This window comes from Nicotiana sylvestris, chromosome 9 (assembly GCF_000393655.2).
Source record: "Nicotiana sylvestris chromosome 9, ASM39365v2, whole genome shotgun sequence".
Taxonomy (NCBI): Eukaryota; Viridiplantae; Streptophyta; class Magnoliopsida; order Solanales; family Solanaceae; genus Nicotiana; species Nicotiana sylvestris.
In genome coordinates, this window is record NC_091065.1 from 160,699,846 (window position 1) to 160,723,181 (window position 23,336).

The 23,336-nt window shown below is 39.1% G+C and overlaps 1 protein-coding gene and 1 long non-coding RNA gene across 2 annotated transcripts; one reads left to right on the top strand and one right to left on the bottom strand.

Moving 5' to 3' along the window:
- Window positions 1-7,900: 7,900 nt before the first annotated feature.
- On the top strand, window positions 7,901-9,285 carry LOC138877002 (uncharacterized). Its single transcript, XR_011402323.1, has 2 exons — window positions 7,901-8,344; window positions 9,134-9,285. It is a non-coding gene; the product is annotated as an uncharacterized lncRNA (long non-coding RNA).
- Window positions 9,286-15,320: 6,035 nt separating this feature from the next.
- Window positions 15,321-17,160, bottom strand: LOC104221607 (uncharacterized). Its single transcript, XM_009772681.2, has 3 exons — window positions 17,023-17,160; window positions 16,285-16,432; window positions 15,321-15,741 (listed from the first exon to the last, which is right to left on the bottom strand). The coding sequence occupies exons 2-3, from the start codon at window positions 16,363-16,365 to the stop codon at window positions 15,415-15,417; spliced, it is 408 nt and encodes a 135-aa protein (XP_009770983.1). The 5' UTR covers window positions 16,366-16,432; window positions 17,023-17,160; the 3' UTR covers window positions 15,321-15,414.
- Window positions 17,161-23,336: the final 6,176 nt, after the last annotated feature.

Here is a 23,336-nt window from a genome sequence, read left to right on the forward strand (position 1 = left end):
TCGTGGTAGAGGCCGAGGACGTCCATGTGGTGCAGCCAGAGAACCCGCACGAGCTGCTACAGAGGAGCCACCAATAGCTCCATCTGGAGGGCAGACACCTGAGACGCCTGTTACTACACCAGCTCACTAGGAGACTCTTGCCCCGTTTCTTAGCATGTTCGGCACTTTGGCTTAGGCATGGTTGATACCACTTGCTCCTACCGTATCTCAGGCCGGGGGAGAAGTACAGACTCCTGCCGCCCGTACCCTAGAGCAGCGGGTTCAGGTTGACCAGGTCCTGGAGGTTATATCAGTGCAGCCGGTAGCCCCAGTTCAGCCCGAGGTTAGGGCAACAGTTTCTAAGGAGGAGCAACTCAGGCTCGAGAGGTACAAGAAGTACCACCCTCCCACTTTAAGTGGCTTGGCGTTAGAGGATGCCCAGGATTTTCTTGAGGAGTGCCATCGTATCCTCCATACTATGGGTATTGCGGAGTCTAGTAGGGTTGTTTTCACTATGTTCCAGCTTAGGGAGTGGCTTACAGTAGTGGCGAGCATATGAGTTGGGTAGTCCGGCTGAGGCAACTTCACTCACATGGACTCAGTTCTCAGATATGTTCTTGAGGGAGTTCGTTCCCCAGAGTCTTAGGGATGCATGGCGTAGAGTTTGAGAAGTTGCGCCAGGGTTCTATGACCGTGTCGGAGTATGCAATCCGGTTCAGTGATTTGGTTAGACATGCACCAACCTTGGTTGCTACTGTTAGAGAGTGGATCCATCGTTTTATCGAGGAGCTCAACCCTAGTATCAAATTTAGCATGGCCCGAGAGTTGGAGATGGACATCGCATACCAGCAGGTAGTGGGGATTGCTAGGTGATTGAGGGGTATGCTGACTCGGGAGAGAGAGGCCAAGAGGTCTCGAGAGTCTGGAACATATAGTGGTACTCGTGTCCCGGTTGCAGCTCGTCATGGTAGGGGCTATGTGAATTGCCCTGTTCATTCAGCACTTCCAGCTATCGGCGGTATTTCGGCCACTTCCAGGCCTCAGGCTTCCTATTATGCACCGCCGTTGTCTAGTACACCTCCTGCACGGGGTGCTTTCAGCGGTCAGTCCAGCCGATCAGGCCCGAGCCAACCACAGTAACCACGTCCTCTGGGAGCTTGTTTTGAGTGTGGTGACACTTGTCATATGGTTAGGGATTATCCCAGACTCAGGAGGGGTGCACCTCCACATACTACTCAGGCTCTGCGTGCTCCACCAGGTCCTTAGGCTATCCTCACAAATTCATTATAGGAGATCCATAGGAAGGAATTACTACAAGAAGATCTCAGAAGAACAAATCTCATGTGGCTCTTATTTCTCAACTTGAACCAAAGAAAATGGATGAAGCTCTGAAAGATACTCACTGGATAAGTGCAATGAAAGAGGAACTAGATCAATTTGAAAGAAATAAAGTATGGGAATTGGTTCCAAGACCTTCAAACTCCTCCATCATTAGAACTAAATGGGTATTCAGAAACAAATTGAATGAATCTAGTCAAGTGGTTCGAAATAAAGCAAGATTGGTTGCTCAAGGATACTCTCAGTAAGAAGGAATCGACTATGATGAAATCTTTTCTGCTGTAGCAAGACTCGAATCCACACAAATATTACTTTCTTTCACTGCTCACAAAGGATTCAAACTGTTTCAAATGGATGTTAAAAGTGCATTCCTAAATGGCTATATCTCTGAAGAAGTATATGTGAAGCAACCACCAGGATTTGCAAATGTCACCTCTCCTGATCATGTATACGAGTTGACTAAAGATTTGTATGGTCTCAAACAAGCTCCACGTGTCTGGTATGAAAGGTTAAGTTCTTTTCTTCTAAATCAAGGGTTCAAAAGAGGTAATATCGATACAACCATTTTTTTAAGCATTCTAGTTCATGTAATCTTATTACTCAAATTTATATTGATGACATTATTTTTGGTAGTCCTAACTCTGTTCTATGTGAAGAATTTGCTATTTCCATGAAAGGAGAATACGAAATGAGCGTGATGGGAGAACTGACATTCTTTCTCGGACTTCAGATCAAACAGTCTCCTAAAGGGATTTTCATTAGCCAAACCAACCAAGTACACTAAGGAGCTTATCAAAAAGTTTGGCATGGAAAATGCTAAGTCAATCAACATTCCAATCATTCCAACAACAATTCTCGATGAAGACAACAATGGAAAAAAGGTTGATGAAACCATTATAGAGGGATGATTGGATCCTTATTGTATGTCACTTCTAGTCAACCAGATATTATATTCAGTGTATGCAAATGTGCAAGATTTCAGTCGGCTCCTAAAAAATCCCATCTCAGTGCTGTTAAACGAATTATTAGATATCTAATTGGTACTTCTGAGCTAGGATTATGGTATGATATAGAAACTAAACATCATTTTATTCGCGATCATGTCGCTAAAGGTGATATTGTGTTAGAATTTATTATTACTGATTCTCAATTTACTGATATTTTCACAAAATCACTTTTGGAAGAAAGATTTTGTTTTCTCCGGAAAAATATTGGCATTTTGCCAAATTTGTAAAACAAATCTTTTACCATGTTCTAAAATATTTTATTTCCTTAAGTATGTGTGGTTTAATTAATTTTCTTATAAGTGTAATAATTTCTTCTTTATCAGTACCGCTGACCAGTCACTTCAGAAGCATCACTTCCTTCTGAACCCGTCTTTTCTTTTAACCAAGGCGACCCTTCGTTCCTCCCAAAAATACCGATAAAAATCCTTCCGTCCCTGTTATTCTCTCCATTCTCATCAAGCCAACCTTCTCACCATGGCCAAAAGAAACCCTTCTTCTTCCATTGCAACCAGACGCAATCGAAGATTTCAAAAACCCCTCAATCCTAAAGAACTTGCAGACCTGGAGTCGTCCATTGACTCAAATTTCCTCAAAACAGATAATGAGAGTAGTGAATCTTTCGAAAATCCTCCCATTAGCCAAAAAAAGGCAGGCAAAAGACCTATGGAGCAAACCCCCAAAAAGTCTGCCTACAAGAAAGGAAAGGTGGAGAACACTGAATTCGGACCTGAGGACAAGTTGATCTTTTATGGCCCGAGTGAAAAAACAAAGTTTAAGTCCTACAAGTCAAAATCTATGGCTTATGGATGCTCTGTAAGTCTTTCTCTTATGAAAAATCTGCACTGTGATGTGACCGCTATATTTGATTTTCAGCATCTCTCTTCTCTGTTTGACATTGTTGGTAACTCTGTATATGAGGAACCTGTAAGGTTGTTTTATGCAAACCTGTTTGTGAATGACAAAAATGATTTGGAATCTATGGTGTTAGGCACTCGAATTGTTTTGGACTCTTATCAATTTGAAAAGATTTTCTCTGCTAAGTTTAGTGGGTTTGATGTTTTTGTGCAAAATTCTAGGCCAAAAGATTTTGAAGTATCCTTTGAAGAATCCAAAACCTTTTTATCTGATAACCCTCCTGATATTGGCCCCAAGAACCTAAAGTTTGAACAGCGTGTCTTGGACCACATGATTGCTACTACTTTACTTCCAAGAACTGGGTCCCTTAGCACTTTATCCACTAGAGATGTTTTTGTCCTTTACTGTCTTGTTAATAATAAAAAACTAGATTAGTTTGTGTGGATTCGCCAATACATGCTTGAAAGTATTAGGGACATATTTTCCTCCGCTTTTTGTTTACCATATAGTCTGCTCATATCACATATTCTCGAAGTTATAAAAGTAGACTTGGCACCCTTTACACTCAAGCACATTACCAACACTTATGATAAGACAACCTTTTCAATAATGGGGTACACATTGGGTGATGATGGATAGGTTAAGCACGCCAAAGTTTAAAGCATTCCAGTGCCAGTTGAAGTTTAAACTAAACAACCAGCATCTCAGTCAACTGCCTCTCAAAATCTTTAGCAGATGCAGAAATATTTAGATGAGGTAAAATAGCTAGTGGTTGAGATGAAGGAACATGTAGACAAGATCAGGGAAGTCACTAAGGAGGTAGATACAGATGTGGCTAAGCTCAGAATGGATATAGGTGCTGCGCGATGATAAGGAACCAAGGCATTCAATTCTATGAGTGAAAAGATGGATAAGCTTGTCAAAGATGTCAAAAATTCCTATGACTCCTTCTGCACCAAAGTGATCAACACTTTCAAGTACTTCCTGGGAAGAAGCTAATGTGTATTTGTGTGATGGTGTTCAAAAACAATATTTTCTCTTTTCTTTTGCTTGATTGCTGGTGGTTTTAACAAACTTTTTATTTTACTTGGATCTGTATAACCTATGCCTCTGCTGAAGGCATTACTTTTGCTGCACTATCTCGCTAGTTATTATGTATATTACTTTCTATATTACTTGTCTTGGTTGTTTTCTTTTCCTTTTTGATTGATGTCAAAGGGGGAGAACAGGTAGAGAAGTAAATCAACCACTCAGGAGGAGACATCATCAACTCAGGGGGAGCAAGCATCAACTCAGGGGGAGCAATACAAAGGGTGAAATAAAAAGGTAAGTCTATGTAATTATGACGTGTTTACTATCTTAATTGTCATCATAAAAAATGGGGAGATTGTTAAGTTAAATTCCAAAGTTTCAATGATGACAATGTTCACTTAACTTGTTTTGCAGGAATCATCAAAAGGAAAGAAAACTAATGAGAAGCTATCCAAAGATGTGATTGCTGAATTAATGGACAAGAAGAAGGATTCATAAATTAGCACATCCATTCGGCCTCGATAAAATGAAATCAGATTACAAATCAAGGAGTTATTACCAAGAAATATTCAGTATCCTTAATTAAGCTCAATCAAAGTCTTAATTGTCTCGCAAATGAAGGCATGTGACAAGGAAAGTCACGATCGAATCCGGCCCTTCCCAAGAGCAGGATTCGAAGAGTCACCCCTTGAGTCAAATCCTTTTAAAGATCTTGTGCCTCTATTTTCGGTCAAGGCTCAACGACTCTTTTCTCTCCTATAAGAAGTCTGCTAAGATCATATGGAAGACTTGTGCAACTACACACACTGTTTTCTAAGTCTCTCTACTTCTTAGCCTAAACACTGTAATCCTTAGTTTACCAGTGTCTCAAAAGATAGGAAGAATTAAAACACAAAAGAGAGTTGTGTGATTATTCAAGATTCATTGTAACTATACTTTGTCGGTGATGAACGAATCAAAACCATCTGTATTGTAATACTTTCAAGATCTAAAGGGAACCCTTGTGACCCAAGGGAAGCTGGATGTAAGTACCACACCGGTACCAAACTAGTATAAAATCGCCGTGTGTCACTCTCTTTCCATTTACTATTATTTTACATTCTGCTCTTAATCTAGTCAACTAAAATCATCGTTAGTCAACTAATTTTTAATAGACCACAATTCATCCCCCTCTTGTACTTTTACTTTAATAGTTTTATTTATTTATTTATTCACTATATTTTAAGTATTTGATAGTATTTACTAATATGTGTATGTTTTTAGATTCCTTCGGCATAAGCGATGGAGTCAGTAGATTGTGATATCTGTCTGCCGGAGACATCACAATCATGCAAGGGTGCGATTCATTTAGGAGATCTCCCCGAGCATCCGATCAAGAAGCCCATTTAGGTTTGCATTGAAACTTAAGTTTAACTATAATAACATATAATTTATTCAATATTAGTTAAAAAATTTTTTTTGAATATATTTTGTTAGCTAACTTCGGGGCATGCAGACTCTTCTGTAGATCTGGCTAGCCATCTGGCCGAGCATCCCATTGATCCTGATAACTCCGATAATTCTGATACTACTGATGATCCAATCGATCTCGATTCTCCCATTGATCTGAATGACCCTGACGACATGCTCCAGATAGTGCTAGCGCTAAGTAGTCAAAAGCATAAGAGACTTCGATGCAAAGAAGATAAATGCGTATTATTAAGTGGAATCGGGATGAGGCAGACCCCGATGTATGGGTGGTGGGGAGGGTATGTGCCTTAGGCCGACAACTAGACTAAGACGTACTGGATGAGAGACCCATTGATATCTAGTAGACTTTGTACATATTAAATAAAACTCTATTTTTGTGTAAATATTTGTATATGGTGGAAATGAGGGCTACCCGATTTCGTCCTCTGATGGAAAAATGGATATCACGTCGAAAGGCTAGAATGTCGAGTTTGGAGTCAAAGTTTATTTCCAAGATCGAGGTCGATATCACTAACCGAAGTCAAAAGAGGGCATATTTCTAAATAATGCCAGTGTAGTTCAATAATGGAAAGAGTGAGATACCCGCAACGGACCAAAGATCACGGAGTGAATTTTGGAATGAATTGGTCCTCGGCGGTTAATCAATTGTCAAATATGATTTCCTACTATAATTAGAAGTGTACCTTATTTAGGACTCCCCTATTATATAAAAGGGGATCTCATTCATTTGTAATGATCATTGTTCAATGAGAAGAATATATACACTCATTACTTTCTTGCTATTTCGCTTTATTGTTCATCAGAGTTGCTTTATCTTCTGCTATTCTTATTGTCACACCTCGAGACTGCCACAAGTCGAGGTCGAAATTTGGCTAGCATACTGGTTTGAATTATTTTATTCTCTAGTTTATCTATTTAATTTCTTGTTTATCAATAGGCATTGGATTGAATCACATATCGTTAAAATCACAATATAAGTTTAATTGTTACTCGAATTTTAGGGTAAACAATATTGTTTGATAATGAATATAATTAAACTTTTGAGGAGTCATTGATGACTTATTTTTGGGATAAGGCATACATTAATGGATTATTTTTACTTCACTGTAATAAATAATAGTAAAAATCGTCAATTATTTGGAGCGAACAAACATCACATAACACTTATAAGTAAGATACACATAACTTGAAACCAAAAAAACAAATAAAGGGAACATATAATGCATATTAGGTATGCGCTATACATGTCTGATCTGTTAGCCCAGACATGTATAGCGCATTCCTCGCATGCACTGTAGGTACTTTGGTTCTTTTTTCTTTACAGATGACTTGTTCCTTTTAGAGTTTTACACGTACTTTGATTCTGAACTACTCAAAATCTGCAAACCCATTCTCTTTTCGCAGTTATGTTTAGTTAGTATAATTGTTATACCCTTAATTTTTCACATCATTAGGAAGCTACATGTGTAATACATGTCGAAATCTCGTTATAGCATGGCTCTTCAGGAATTTGATCAATTATTTCAATGTTTATTTCAAATGACATAGCAATTATTTAAGGAGAAAAAATAAAGAAACAGAAATCTTACCTATAATTCGTGGGCTTCTATTGCGAAAATCTCAAAAATCTGAAGCTCATTGCCAAAACATTTAATTTAAAGTTGGTTCCTTTGATTCCAATAACACTCCTCTAATCTTTTATCGCATATATTTGAATTCTCACTAAAATATTAATAAATGTGAACACCTAATTTTTGCACTATTTAACACCTCCTAAAGTTATTAGTGTTTTGTTATTTTAATTATTTTTCTCAATTTTTGTGATTTTAATTGCATATTTCCTATCATAAAATACTAAAAAAAAATAGTTCTTTCTTCATTTGTGCATTTTAAGAATTAACTAGCTGTTCAATTGGTGAATTAATCTAGTTAATTGATCATTAGAATAAGTTATTTAATTAATTTATTTGTGTAAAATTAGTTTAATAAGTAGGATTAAGGAAGAAATTTAGCCAAATTTGAAAGAAAAAGTGGCCAAGAGTGCAAGATAAAGGGCTGTCATTGAAAGGATCTGAAACTACGTAGTTTTGCCTCAAAACTACGTCGTTTCACTAAATGAAACAAGATCAAATCATACCCATCTATTCCATCTTGATCCAATGGATCTCATTTACTCTTGGTTTAGGTATTTAAAGCCTCAAAAATCTGAAAATTGTCCCATTTTCACCCATAATTCTTTTCTCCTTCTTCTCTCTTCTCTCTCTCTTCACTCTCTCTACGCCGCCCCAGCTCCGCCCATCGCCGCTGGCCGGAAATCGCTGTCGCCTGCGGACCACCTCCAAACACCTCCAAATTCACACCATGTAATCTCCACAACTTCCTCCTTCCATATCTCCAAACCAAATCCTTCAAAAATCTCTCAAACTCCTTGAATCTTAGATCTAGGAAACTTTCCCGTCACTTTTTTGCCCAAATTCTTGAAGCTCCAACCACTACCACCCCACAATACTTACATCAATGGATAGAGCTCCTCAAGACCTAGCTATTGATGCCAATTTCACCATGAAAATCCGGCGATCAAAATCCGGTCCAATTCCGGCGACCTCCCCGAACACCCTCTTTTGGCATACCACCATTTTTTCGGTCACTTGAATTATAAAATGGTAAAAATCCTATTATTTTTCGTGGCTGATTTTTTATTTTATCTTTATTTTTTCAGATCTTATTTTTGTCTATTATTAATTATTTTAGCATTAGTTTTTGAAGTTTGAAATGTCAAATTTTCTGTTTTTGCACTTGTTGAAGTAGTAAAATAGTTTTGTGTTGATAAAAGTGAGGTAGTGAAAAATACTTAAGAGTATATGGTACTTGTTTGATTGTTTATTTACTACTTCAAGACTCTTTGAGTACAACACTCAAAAGTCAAATTGTTTGGTAAGAAAATGTAGACCTTTGGACAATGTTTGCATAAAAGTCTGTCTTTGAATAGTGGAGAACAAATTTTATTTGAAATACTTGACAAGATTTGAACCAGAAAGTCTGGCATTTTGAATTTAAGAGCAGATTTTGTAGAAAAATCTGTCAAAAAGATTGATTTTTATTTTTTTGAAATAGCTGATTGTTTTGATATAAAAGGAGGACACTCCATCTTACTGAGAGAGCTCTACACACAAAAAAGAGAAAAAAACCAGTAGCTATAATATCCCTTGACAGCTTTTGTGAGTTGATTCTTAAGTGAAAAACTTGTTTAAGGAAAATAGAGTAGTCTTGAAAGATTTTTCTGGAGTTACATAATTGTACTGTTTTGCTGGGGTATTTCTAGTTTATTTTCTTGGGTTTGAATCTGCCGGTTGTCGCTGTCTTTTGCTGTTGTTGCTGCCCGTTTAATTATTTTGCTGTTGATTTTGGAAAGAGCTGACTCTGCTGTATTTGTTTTTCTTTCTGCTGTCCAGGTAATTTTCGGACCATGTAAACTCATAAAATCGAGTTGGAATGAAAGATAATGACGCTGGGAAATATTAGTAGCTTTATCCTTCTATTGTAATTCATTTTTATATGCTCTTGAATGTTTGATAATGTTATAACGATATGTTAGTTAATTAAATTGTGTTAAGCATCTTTAATTATTTTTATTTTTGCAAAGCATTAGATATAATTCCACTGGCATTTGGTTGTCTGAAAGGAGCATATATATTAAAATTTGAACCCTTGTAGCCATGTTTGTCCCTTTGTTGTCACCAAGCTAAGTTTTTATTATTATTATTATTATTATTATTATTATTATTATTATTATTATATTTTAGAGTCCCAATAATCTTTTTTTATCTCTTAAAAAATACTTATTTAGTAAGGTAGTTAAGTTGTAGATTAGAAAGACAATCTGTAAACTTATTTTTGTAAATAGTTGGCTACGGATTGCAAATAGCAAGATATGGCCAAATCTGTAACATAGCTTTAAAAGGCCATATCTGCAGATTTAAAGTCCAAAAGCATATGGGCTTTTGGATTTTGTCTTGGACATGAGCCCATTTGACTCCATCAACCCAATAGTGGGCTGCCTCATTCAATGTCAAGACAAGCCCACATCTTACTAGTTTTAAGCAATGTCAACTGATAATTTTCTCTCATTACTCTCATCTTTTAAATTATTACTCATAACAATAATTTTCTCTCATTAGTTAAGTTGTAGATTATCATTCAAATCTTTTCTTTAATTTTTTTAAAATAAATAAAAACGGACATAAGAAAAGCATAAAAATCAAATAAACCACAGTTTATCCAAGTTTAATTCAAGCCAAATGTAGTCAATAAAGCGACCGTGCTAGAACCACGGGACTCAGGGAATGCCTTACACCTTCTCCCCGGTCAACAGAATTCTTTACCCGGACTTTGTTTCCGCAGACCAATAATAATAGAGTCAAACCTTCCTTTGAATAGGGATTCAAATAAAATGTGACTTGGAACACCAGTAGAAATCAATTCCAAGTGGCGACTCTGTAAATAAAATAATCCTAACTTCAAATTTGTCACTTTAATTGAAAAAGCTCTTTAACCGACAATCCATAATATTTTACACTTATCTCTTGGAGGGGTAAAAAGGGGTGTGACAATAAATATTAAATTTAAACCAATAATTTTTAATGCTAAGAATTTTGTAAGTTTGTAGCTAGTATAGGTAATTAGTGGAGTCTCCATCACCTTGAAATCCTGGCTCACCTAAGCTTATCGGTATATATAGATTATACATTAATTATATGCAGTTATATATAAATTACATCAGCTTAAACCAGGTGGGGACCTGCAAAGTACTGACTTACTGTATCAGCAAATGATGACAATATTAAAAGTTGAAACTTGTTGTGTTAGTTTTAGAGATTGCAAAAACCTGAGTTTGCAAACTCTATTTTTGAGTTTTTGACCCAAAAAATATACTTGTTTGAGTTCTTTTTACAGGAAAACGATAACTTTTTTCTGAAGGATCACAAACTTTCATTTTTGGAATTTTTGAGAAAATAATCACAATGGTCCTTAAAGTACAAGGGTTGGATTATTTCAGTCTTTGATTTATATCTCTTAATAGAATTAGTCCTTGGTGTATACAAAAGTTGGACACTTTTGATCCTAAACACTGAAACAAACGGTACAAGTAAAAAATAGTTTTGTATTTTTTTCATGTGCATCTCAATTAAGGTGTTAAAACACAAAACAAAAAAACGTTTTCCTTCATTCTGGGAAGTTTTATTTAAAACCTGCATCGGGCTAATTACTCTGCCCTGCTGAAAGTAAATACTTACCAGGGAATTATAAAAAATTTCATTGGTATTTACAAATCAAAAGGCCGCGAACGCGTCCAACTCTTCGTGAATGAGAAGGACAAAAGATCACCTGCCCGCATTAACTCTACGCGATCGCGTCTCTTACTTCGTGATCACAATAGAGGAAACCAAAAGTACATATTTCAGCAGTTCTTCAAAGTCCAAAAATGAATCCAACAACCATCCGAAACACCCCCGAACCCTATTCAAATATACTAACAAGTCCTAAAGCACGACACAAATTTAGTCGAAGCCTCAAATCACATCAAACAATATCAAAATCACGAGTCACATTCCAAGTCAAGCCTAATGAACTAACGATCTTCTAACTTCAAAAACTAATGGCGAACCATATCAAATCAACTCCAATTGATCTTAAATTTTTGCAGGCAAGTCCGAAATGATACAACGGACCTATTCCAACTTCCAGAACCATAATCCAAACCTAATATCAATAAAGTCAACTCTCGGCCAAACCTCTCAACCTTCCAAACCTTCAACTTTTCAATTCAAACCAAAACGACATATGGACCTCCAAATCAATATCCGGACATATTCCTAAGTCCAAAATCACCATATGAAGCTATTGAAACCATCAAAACTCCATTTCGGAGTCGTCTTCACAAAAGTCAAACTCCGGTCAACTCTTTCAACTTAAGCTTCCAACCTTGAGACTAAGTGTTCCAATTCACTCCGAAACATCCCCGAAACCAAAACAACCACCCCAGCAAGTCACATAACCATAAATGAATATAGAAGAGGCAATAAATAGGGAAACTATGTTACAATACACAAAATCAGCGGCCGGGTTGTTACATGAAGTCTCTACTCAATGAACCTAAATTAAATAATGTGAAACTTTTGGACAAAATATAGGAAACTAAAAAAACCATCCTAAAATTTAATCTACATATATCAAAGACACCAGCAAATTAAAGGAACTGAAGTAGACGTTAATTTCTATAGAATAATTGTGTACAAGTGTATACGGGTGAACTCGGGGTCAACACACACCCCGAGTACCCGGTGAGTCGAACGAAGTAAGAAGTATGAATGTATGAGATAGAGACCGACTCCGAGAAATCTTTGAATCTAGGCTGGAATGGGTGTTCGCCACTAAGCCTAACAAGACCCTCCGAACTCGGAACGAGCTCCAAGTCCTCAAAAAGCACTACGAACGGTTGCACACGAGTAGTAGAGGGCCGTGATATCCACGCACAACCACATATTACGGTGCGAATCTTGCCCGACTTCAGTAGCGTATCGTTATTGACGTACAAGGAGGATTTTTAACCTTTTTAGAATTGTACTAGGGGTAAAACTCCCCTACTATATAAAGAGGAAGTTTTTTATTCAATAGACATTGTAACATGCTTATCAAGGCAATACACACTTATTCTTCTGTTATTGAAAGATTCTTATTTTCATCATAGTTCTTCATACATATTTGGCTTCGAATCGAGGGTCCGGTCGGGAGCAAAATTATTGTCCATCTTAAATTCGAGCATGGACTCAACATCATAACTGGTTTTGTTATTTATTTTATCCTTAATTCGTTTGTCCAACATTCTTGATTACTTCTATTGAATCAATCCACATATCCTTAAAACCCTGTATAAATTTAATTGTTATCTGTTTCAAGGGTAAACAATTTGGTGCCCACCGTGGGGCTAAGGATAATAATGGCTGTTTGATACAAATCTCTATAACACACTCTATTTTACAGTTATTCTTTAAGGTCTCAATTTTAGGTTAGCTTAAAAATATCAAATTCTCAGTTCGCTCACTTGAACGTTGAAGATTGGGTCTGGCCATCATGCCGAAAACAACAATCTGGTGCCTAGCAATGAGGTGCCCCCTGCTGATCCCAACGGAGTCCCACTCGTAGACCCAGTCAATGCTAACTCATAAGTGGCCATCAACGCCAACCTGACTGCCGACCCAGAGAACAACGTTCAGAGAGGAGCCCGACCAACGGCTCGAAGAGCGCCCAAAGGCAAAGGCGACGGGGTCAGTCTGCGATTAATCTTCGAAATGTTGCAGGCTCAACATGCGGCGATAGCACAACTGCAAAATCAGAACCGCGCCCCCAGTAGGGTGGAGCCTGAACCATCCCAAGAAAACACCCGAAGGAATGAGCATATCACCAAAAAGTTGGGTGAAGCTGAGCCTGGTATTAGCCCTAAAGTAATGAAAATGCTTGAAGCATTGATGAAATGGGTGGAATCAGGTGAAAAGAAAATTGAGGCAAACGACAAAAAGGAGGAAACATATAATTCCATGGTCGATCAAATCCCATGAGTGCCCCTGATATTGAAAGGCTCGGATTCCAAGAAATTTGTTCAAAAGTCTTTTCCTCCAAGCGCGACACCAGAGCCAATCCCGAAGAGGTTTCGTATGCCTAATATTCTAAAATATAATGGAACCATGGATCAGAATGAGCATAAAACCTCCTACATATGCGCCATAAAAGTTAATGACTTGGAAGACGACAAAATCGAATCAGTGTTATTAAAAGAGTTTGGGGAAACTCTGTCAAACAGAGCAATTATATGGAATCACAACTTGTCCCCAAATTCCATTGATTCGTTCGCTATGCTCGCAGATGCTTTTATAAAGGCTAATGCTGGGGCCATCACGATCCTCCAAAAAAGGGGTGGATTTGCCCAAGGCACACCTCGTATCTCTTGCAAAATGCCGGAACTACTAGGTCTACCGGGCCTAGTGTAAATAGGTAAGTGCAAACGCTTAAATACCCTTCCACATGGGTAGTAATGTCGTCCTCGGGCCCGAGGACTACCACGTCCTTACCTTCCCATTTACATTCCTTTCGGACTATGGGAAGGATATCTTCGGTAATGGAGCATATATACCTCGATGCCCCTTTACCTCGGTCTTTTTTGGATGAGGCCTTCTCAACTTTGAAGTCGTCTGCAATTGAACAGCCCTCGATATGCAATTGAACAGCCCTCGATATGCAATTGAACAATCCTTGGGAATAAAAATTTTCATGATGGGCTCTCGGACTACCTCGAGAGTAGTCGTCTTGAGAGTAACCCCCTTGGGGACGACCACCTCTGTACTTGTGGCCGGTTGGGAAGATGAAGAGGCAACCTACTGAGGAACTGATTTGGAAGTCTTAGCTGCCGTGATTTGGAAAATAAAAAGATTTGAAGAGAAGATATGAAGGTTTGAAGGAAAGATATGAAGGTTTGAAGGAAGAAGTATGTAGATTTGAAGGAAATATGAAGATCTGGGTAGAAATCTAAGAACAGTTATGAAGATTTGAAGATCAAAGGTAAAGGGATGAAGATTTGAAAGAGTTGATAGCCACTAGAGTGTTCGACGACGAAAGTTAGGATCGAAAAGTGGAAGAAATACAAAAGGTCAGAGCTTTTATAGGAGAAAACGTAATCAATGCGCGATGTTTCACATTCGGAGGCGACCAGCCAATGATTGAAACGTGCCCGAAGTCAGAACGATGCGACTGATAGGATATTTCAGCTTATTTGATGTCTCAGTTGTAACATACGAAGGAAGGAATCGAGGTTCATCTATCCTTTCCCATCGTATCGGGGAGCCTACTCTCCGAGAAACGAGGAGACTATCTGTATACGGGTGAACTCGGGGTCAACACACACCCCGAATACCCGGTGAGTCGAACGAAGTAAGAAGTATGAATGTATGTGATAGAGACCGAATCCGAGAGCTCTATGAATCGAGGCTAGAACGGGGTGCTCGCCACTGGGCCTGACAAGACCCCTCGAACCCGGAACGAGCTCCGAGACCTCAAAAAGCACTGCGGATGGTTGCACGCGACTAATAGAGGGATGTGATATCCGCGAATAATCGGATATCACTGCGCGAATCTCGCCCGACATCGGTAGCGTATCGGTAATTGACGTACAAGGAGGATTTTTATTTTTTTTAGAATTGTACTAGGGGTAGAACTCCCCTACTATATAAAACGGAAGTTTTTTACTCAATAAACATTGTAACACGCTTATTAAGGCAATACAAACTTATTCCTCTGCTATTGAAAGATTCTTATTTTAATCATAGTTCTTCATACATATTTGGCTTCGAATCGAGGGTCCAGTCGGGAGCAAAACTATTGTCCAGCTTAACTCCGAGCCCGGACTCAATGTCAAGCTGGTTTAGTTATTTATTTTATCCTTACTTCATTTATCTAACATTCATGATTACTTGTACTGTATCAATCCACATATCCTTAAAACCGCATATAAATTTAATTGTTATCCGTTTCAAGGGTAAACAACAAGAAATTAACACAATTAAGTCTCTAGTGAATAACTATATATAATCCTTCATGAAAAGAGTAACATCAGTCACCTGAAAAATAAGATAATTTACCTACAGCAGCATGTTAAAATACATTGAAAACATACAAATTCAAGTCAAATCAAAACTTGAAAAAGCCAAGGAGGATTATTTAATCTACTCTGTCTATACTGTTGTTCAACACTTGGATTACTTTGTCTTTCACCGAGAAAATTTGGATTCGAGATGGTCAAATTATGAAGTCTCCATTTATGGCCAGTTACAACATCCCTCTGTTGATTCACGCCTGAAGTTTTGTGCTTTAAATGGCTAGAGGATCCTGCAGAGGAAGGGCCTAAAGTTAACTCAATCTTGCTTTCATCTTCATTAATATCTTGCTGGCTACTTGAGATGGTTTTCATCAATATTTTTTGGATTTGGTATAGACGATGAAGTTCGTAAACCTGTAATATTCAGAGATAAAATAGTGTAAATGGCACGAGAAGTGGACTCACTCTACAAATAATTACTTTAATTTTAGAAACCTAATTCAAGATTACTTGAACACAAATGATGGTAACAGTTAAGACACACCAATACCGCTACTTAGCTTAGAGGTGGGAAAGGGGGTCATCCTATTTAATTAATTAGTTACATTTTTATCATATGACACGAGAAATGACTTACTCTATGCATAAGTATGGTGTAAATTTTAGGAATCTAATTCACTACTATTATTTTACCAAGAATGATTGACAAGACCCATTAACATCACTACTTTAGAGGTGAAAAAGGAAGCGGTTGGAGAATGACTCTGTCGCCTATTATTGACCAGAATTAGAAATCTTAACTCCCACACTAATGGACAGTACTAAGAAAAGAAAAAATGTGGAACCAAATAGAAATTACTACTAGTTGGATGCAAAATGGGCTTGTTGCATTTAGTATATACAACCTCAAGTAGTTTCGCTTTCCTGAAATGGTGTAGAGGAGTAATAAATTTTTACCTGTTCTCTAAAGGTTTCCTCGTGCTTTACCATGGCCATCTTCATGTATTCTTTATCGTCTGGATTCAGAAGCTTTTCCATGGTTCAAAGTTGCCTTTGAGTTTTCCAATTGCTTGAAACTGAAGAAACTTGGGATAAGAAGAAGATTCTGAAAAAAGGGATAAGTTTCTTTAATAGGTAAAGGAAATTAACTTATACTTAGCAATTATTTTGATGACTGAGACTTCCGCCCTTTTTGCTTTTGGTACGTATGATTTTGATTGTTCTTTCCCTTGCAAATTACACCAGTTTTTAGGTCAGGGCCATGCCAATAATTAAAGAGTGATAAATCAATTATGTCCCACAGCATGGCTTAATATGGACCGTTATCGTGTAAGGCAAGTACGTGCCAAGATGGATAAAGATATTTTTAACCAAAATAATGCACTTAACACCTTCCATCTCAGCCAGTTAAAACAACTGCTTCTTCTTCTAGATCCAACCTTTTCTTTTAGAGTTTAAATTAGTTATATATTTTATCAATGTAAGTAATTTTTACAATATCAGGTCACTTTTACTTTATATCACGGTGAAAAAAAAACACAGCTTTTACCATCAAGATACCCCTAAAAATTATAGATCGTTTTCCTAAAAAATGCATGCAACGATTCATTTTCTTCATAGAATTAATTACCCCTATATCACAACAGAAACTTGGATTAGTGTCAAGAATCAACAACAAAAAAAGAAGATCTTTACCTCTTAACGAAGGGACAAAAGACTATTGCATCTGGCCGGCGCTGCTGGATCAAAGGGTAAGAAAGAAGAGGAATATGAGAAATAGAAGATGAAGAAGAAAAAATGAGACTTTCTATGAGCTATATATTTGTTAGTTTGATCGAGCAACACCCACCTTCTACTTCACCTTCCCTGTTTATATATTGCCGAAGTGGCTCGAAGATAGAAATAAAAAATACTCCATCCCTTTCAGTGACACTATTTTATTATTTGTTTTTCCTAAAAGAATGATATATTTTTATATTTAAAAATATTTAATTTTAAGCTTTTTATTTTATCATTAACAAGAAGCTTTTACATTCACAGATATTCTAATATGTTTAAGCCATAATTTTAAAAAATCTTTTTATCTTTCTTAAATCCGTATTGAATCAAACTATGTTACAAAAATTGAAATGTAGGAATATATCCGTTTACCTCGTAAAATGTGAGTAACAATTAAAGATAATTTGTGATTTTAAAGATATGTGATTTATTTCAATACCAGTGAATATATAAGTAATAATAAGTTTAAGTAAGAAGAATTGATGAACTAAACCAGTGTAGTTAGAGCAATAAGGACCTCGAGCTTGATTATCTCAGGGGCCTCGAGGTGAGCTAAGAGCAATAAAGTATGAACAATAAAGTAAAAGCAATAAAGCTGAAGAACAATTGTTGAGCACGGTAAACAAGAAAAGCAAAGTAGAATGTTCTATTGCAGTGAATGAGATATGCCTTACAAATGATTTGGGTCCTATTTTTATAGGAGGGGAAGACCCTAATATAGTACATTTCTAATTAAGGTAAAGAATTCTATTGGTACAGCTGTATAACGACCTAGTACGGACTTGTACTATTCCGTAGAAATCTTATCCTATAATTCATGCCTTGACCCACGTGTCCTTGAGAAGTTCCCGCTCTCTCTTGAGTGTCTTCGAGATTGTACTACCCTCGAAGCAGGTCATGACGGGTCCCCGATTTGCTTCTCGAGATACGCTCATCCGATCCTGGCTTGATTCTCACTTCAAACTTCCAAAACTCGGGCTCGGAGTGCAATCAAGTCTTCGAAATCGAGCTCTCCGATCTCTACTGTATACAGAGAGTCGTCGCATTTCTTAGAATGAAATGATATGAAGCGATTTGGATTCCCGAAGTCCTTAGTGATGATGTCATCCCCGTGATGCAAACGTTCGAAGTGACCGAAATGTCTCGTCGGTCTACTTTCCCAAAAACATTGAATGCATGCTATTGTTCGGCCACTAATGCCGCCAAATCGTTGTTGCTCCTCTATAAATATGAGGCGATTCCTCTAAATGAAAAACTTTACTCTTTCTTCACCTCTTTCCCTTCTTCATCTCGTTCTACAATCACCCATTTTCTCCTCCTCTTTAAGCATTGGAAAATGCCAAGCTCTTGCTAGAAACACCACATCCCTATGCACCCGTATTATTTAGCTTACAACCATGGCCAAAACTTCTAAGACGGACCCAAAAAGGATAAAGCATCATCTTCTTCTGCCTCCGGCCGGCCAAACCGGTGGTGCCGCCAACGCTTGAGGAAATTACCTTCGGTAATTGCATTATTAAGTAAGACTTTAGTATCGAGAATCCTCCCGATGTCCCAGGCCGATGCAAGCACGTATCTCGATATATTAGCTTGATAATGAAGAAGCTTACCAAAGATGTAAAGAGGGAATGTTGCTGGGGAGATGAGGTTGAGGTTCAGATCCCGAGCCTTGATGAAAGCATTACTACCCACAAAAGGGGTTTTTGAGTGTTTACACTTACCCATTCACACTAGGTCCCCTCGATCCGGTGGTGATGGACTTCTGCAAAACGTACGAAGTCACCCTCGGTCAGATTCATCCTTCCTTTTGGCGTATCGTGATCATGTTGCAGTATTTTTCTTAAAAGGCCAAGGGTTTGGAATTCACCCTCAGCCACCTGGTTCGATTGCATCGGCCCCAGTTATTTCGAGGGCTCATCAAGCTGCAATGCCGAACAATGAAATCCTTCTTTGCCAGTACTGACGAACCCAAAGATCGGGGTTGGATGAGCTGGTTTATTAGAGTGAGAACTTCGAACGTCATCCCCGAAGATAAAATGCTGTTCCCGAAGAGGTGGAACTTTAACCGTAAGTAGAGTTCGTATTCCCTATACCTATTCATATTCTGCTACCATATTTCATAACATTGTTGTCATTCTTCTGGCAGCCAATGCTTAGGCGCCCTCAGCGGTGTCCGACCTCGAGGATTGGGTCCGAAAGTTAGCTGCTACTTCTTCCTATGATGAGCGCAAGTGGCATGAATTATCAAAGGGCCAGTGGGAAGCCAAGAACCACGGTAAGTGCCTTGCAGCAGTTTCAATACTTTCCATACATTGGCGGCGTTTTTACTTACTCACGCTTGCCTGTGCAGGCCTTGGCGATGCATCCGAGATGAGACTGGCTCCACCCGAGGAAAAGACCAAGCCTTCTAATCCGAAGTTCGAGAAGGACAACAAAAGGAAAAGGATCTCGAAACCCAAAGACCCTTAAGAAAAAAAAACCCCCTCTCGAAGGCTGCAGAAAAGATTTGCTCAAACCGGTGCAGACTCGACCCATGGCTCTCCGGATGATGAAGAAAATGATTATGAAGAGTCGGTGTCGGTGACTCGGACTAGGAAGCCAGTCGAGGTCGCTGAGCCTTCTGAACTGGAAACCTCATCCTGTGGTGAGGATGCCCCGAGGGAAGAAACGAGCAAGGCCCCTATGCCCCCAGAGGTTGAAATTGTCCCTCCGTCCTCAACAAATATACCAGAGGGGGTAAACACTGAGACCCCCAATGCTAATGAGAACGCCCCAAGAAAAGAGCTCGGGGCCGACAACAGGTCATTCCCTTTCTTTGTCGACTTATTCCCAGGGGGCAATTGAAGATGCCAACGCTTTGCGTAAGCTCGATCCAAGCAAGGTCATCAAGGACGATTCTTTCCAGGGTTGCTATGCTGGGATTAAGGGTGTCGATGACCTGAATGATGCATCCGCTATCTTTGAAGAGGCTCAACATCTCCTTTCCCGGGTAAGTACTTACCTTTAGCATTACAATTTTTTCTTTCTTTCCTTTTGACTGATATGTCTCTATTTCATGTATAGGCCATTGCAAAGTTTAGAGCTGAGCTGAGCCAATGTGAGGCCGAGCTCAAGAAAGTTCAGGCAAAGAGAAGGCCCTAAGGCTACTATATAGCCAGAAGGAAGATGAGCTTAAGGATCTCCGAACCGCATTGGCCAAAGCTCAAAAAAGCGATTCCGAGCGAGATGAGCAGGTAACTATGATTTTAACAGAGTTTGACCTTCTTGGCCCTACTTCGGAGGCTAATACTTCGATATCTCAGCTGCAACAAAAGCTAGATATGACTGGGCAGCTCCGGGGCAAGGTAGATCAAGTTCGGGTTGATTGCCATTAGTGGAAGAAGAACATGGATCAACTTGCTACCGATAAGGAAGCTGTTACGGCCCAACTGGCCTCGCCTGAAGCTCAGCTCCAAGGCGTTGAAGCGAAGGGTCTGGCTCAGGCCAGGAAGATCGAGGGGTTAGAGGCCGAGCTGGTTAAATCCCGGGCCGAAGCTGCATAGGCTAAGGCTGAAGCTGTACAGGCTAAAGCCAAAGCTGAGAAGACGAAGGCTGCGGCCGATAAATACATTGGCATATACTTGAAGGAAACTGCGGCCGTTCAAGCTGAGTTAAGGGAGGCCTCCGACCGGGGAAGTTAGAGCAATGAATTGGCTAAGTGCCAAGCCCGGAGGGATACTCTCGAAGAAATCCATGCCCGAGGGTTCAACCTCACCGGGGAGATGGGCGAGGCAAAGGCGCAGGAAATCGATGCTAGGTTTCTTGTCTTCTTCGATAAAGAGCATGTGGTGAATGGCTCCGGGGATGAGGAAGGCGGACCCCGAAAATAGATTAGGTTTCTTTTTTGAGAAAGGGCCTCTTGTGGGCATTGTACAATATAAAGTATCTTTTCGCTCTATCCTCGATTTGTGTTGAACTTTATTTTTTCCCAGTTTGTGGAAGATTTTGATGATTCAAATACTTAGCTCGAGTATTGTTTCAGATTCATAATAAACCCTTAGGTTTTTATTGCTCAAGGTAATACCTCTTAAGGTTTTAAATGGTCCGCGAGCTAAGCATAAAATCAATTTGATGCGAGTTTGGAACAATGGGGCCTTTGAGTTCGAGTTGAGTGAGAACAAAGTCTCGGATTCTTATAAGCTTTTATCCCTTAAGCTCTTTTAAGCTGGCCCTTAGGCTCTTATATATCGGCCCTTAGGCTCTTTTTTAAAATTGGGCCGTTTCCGCCTCTAAAATGGCTATACAATTTTCCCCTCATTTCGGCTAAAGACTTAGTGGAATTTTAGTTATGCCTTAGCACGTGTTTTTGTGCCCATTGGTTTTTTCTAAGGTTCAACATACCGGAACCTTATTAGTCATTTGTTTGTGTAGAAATAATCGAATACCTCTTGAGGTTTTTCCGAAGGCTGGTATTATCGAAGCCTTTGGATTGTTCGAGGGCTGAGTATATCGAAACCCATAGGTTTTTCGAGGGGCCGAGTTTATCGAAGCCCTTTATATTTTGCTTTTGCCGTGGGTAGCCTGATTTAACCAGTTTTTCAATGTTTGATGGCCTTTTAATTTATAGCAAAAATCAGACGTCTCCGAATCGCATTATTTTGGCCGTAGCCTTTATGTGACAGTAGTCTTTAGTATGGTCGTAGCCTTCGGGTTTGTCACTTGGACTTGTTCCCCGATAACTTTCCGCACTTGTTCGAAAAGTTAGACCCCAAGTATATCGTTTTCGAGGGACTGCCTCTTTGAGGTCGTGTGATCTCGAGTATGCCTCTTTGAATTCTTATAAGTTCGAGTGTTTGATGAATCGATATGCCGATTGTTGATGACAGTCCCCGAGTTATTCGGGTGCATTCATGGTTTTGGCCTTTGAGTCGTTAAATGTGAAAATAGTAGACTTCTTTGAGGCACTAAGTATTTTGATACAATAAGAAAGCTTCTTCAAGTAACTGATACATGCGTACATGTTTTACCACTGGGGGCTCGACTATTCTATATGGACACGGTTCATTTGACCGTTTGGCCCATTACAACATTCCCCTATCGAGGCCCTCCTTGGCGTGAATTGCTTTCTTTGAGGATGCGCCCTCCGAGGGTGATGCCCTCTAGTGTTCGAGGTTGATTGAAAAGAAGCCTTGAATACTTGTTGAATATTCCTTAGGTAGCATATAGGTGTTGCCTCGTTAAAAACCTTTCCGGTAAAACCCACTTGGGAAAAAAAAACCCGATCTAAGAGAAAAAGAGTGCAACGCATGCTTTAAAACCCAAGGTCTTCGAGCTGAAAGGTTACTCGATGTTTCCAATCGAACATCTGCAAGGAGTTAGTTTTAAATACAAATGGGAAAGGGGGAGAGGGTCATACCTTAGAAGTAATATCATTTAAGTAACGATACATTCCAAGTGTTTGGTAGTTGCTCGCCTTCCATTCTGCTAAGTTTGTAGGATCCTTTCCCTATGACTCTGAGGACACGGTACCGTCCTTCCCAATTGGAGCCTAGTTTCCCTTTGTTTGGGTTTCGAGTCTTGGGAGTGACTTCCTTTAGGACTAATTCCCCGACTCCGAAATATCGAAGGTTCGTCTTTCTGTTGAAATATCTTTCGATCCTTTGTTTTTGCGCGGCCATTTGAATTAATGCGGCCTCACGTTTTTCATCGAGTAGTTCGAGAGAAGTGTTCATAGCTTTGTGGTTTGAGTCCTCAGTGGCATGCTGAAACCTGACGCTAGGTTCCCCGATTTTGACTGGGATCAATTTTTCGGACCCGTATACCAAAGAAAATGGGGTCTCCCCCGTGCTCGACTTTGACGTCGTTCGATATGCCCATAGCACCTGGGGCAATACTTCTCTCCATTTCCCTTTTGCATCATCTAACTTTTCTTTAAGTTTCGAATGATGGTTTTGTTTGTGGACTCGACCTGACCATTTACACTTGGGTGGTAAAGTGCTGATAGAATCCTTTTGATTTTATGGTCCTCAAGGAATTTTGTTACTTTGCTGCCGATGAACTGTTTCCCATTGTCACATGCTATTTCGGCTGATATCCTGAACTGACATATGATGTGGTCCCATATGAAGTCGATGACTTCTTTTTCTCTTATCTTCTCGAAGGCCTGCGCTTCAACCCATTTTGAGAAGTAGTCAGTCATAAACAAAATAAATCTAGCTTTACCTGGTGCCGTCGATAGGGGGCTGACAATG

Excerpts from the sequence above, each read along its gene's own strand:
- LOC104221607 (XM_009772681.2), bottom strand. The coding sequence starts at position 16,365 with ATGGAAAAGCTTCTGAATCCAGACGATAAAGAATACATGAAGATGGCC. Across the intron at positions 15,742-16,284 it reads AGGAAACCTTTAGAGAACAG|GTTTACGAACTTCATCGTCT; the intron begins GTAAAAATTTAT and ends TGAATATTACAG.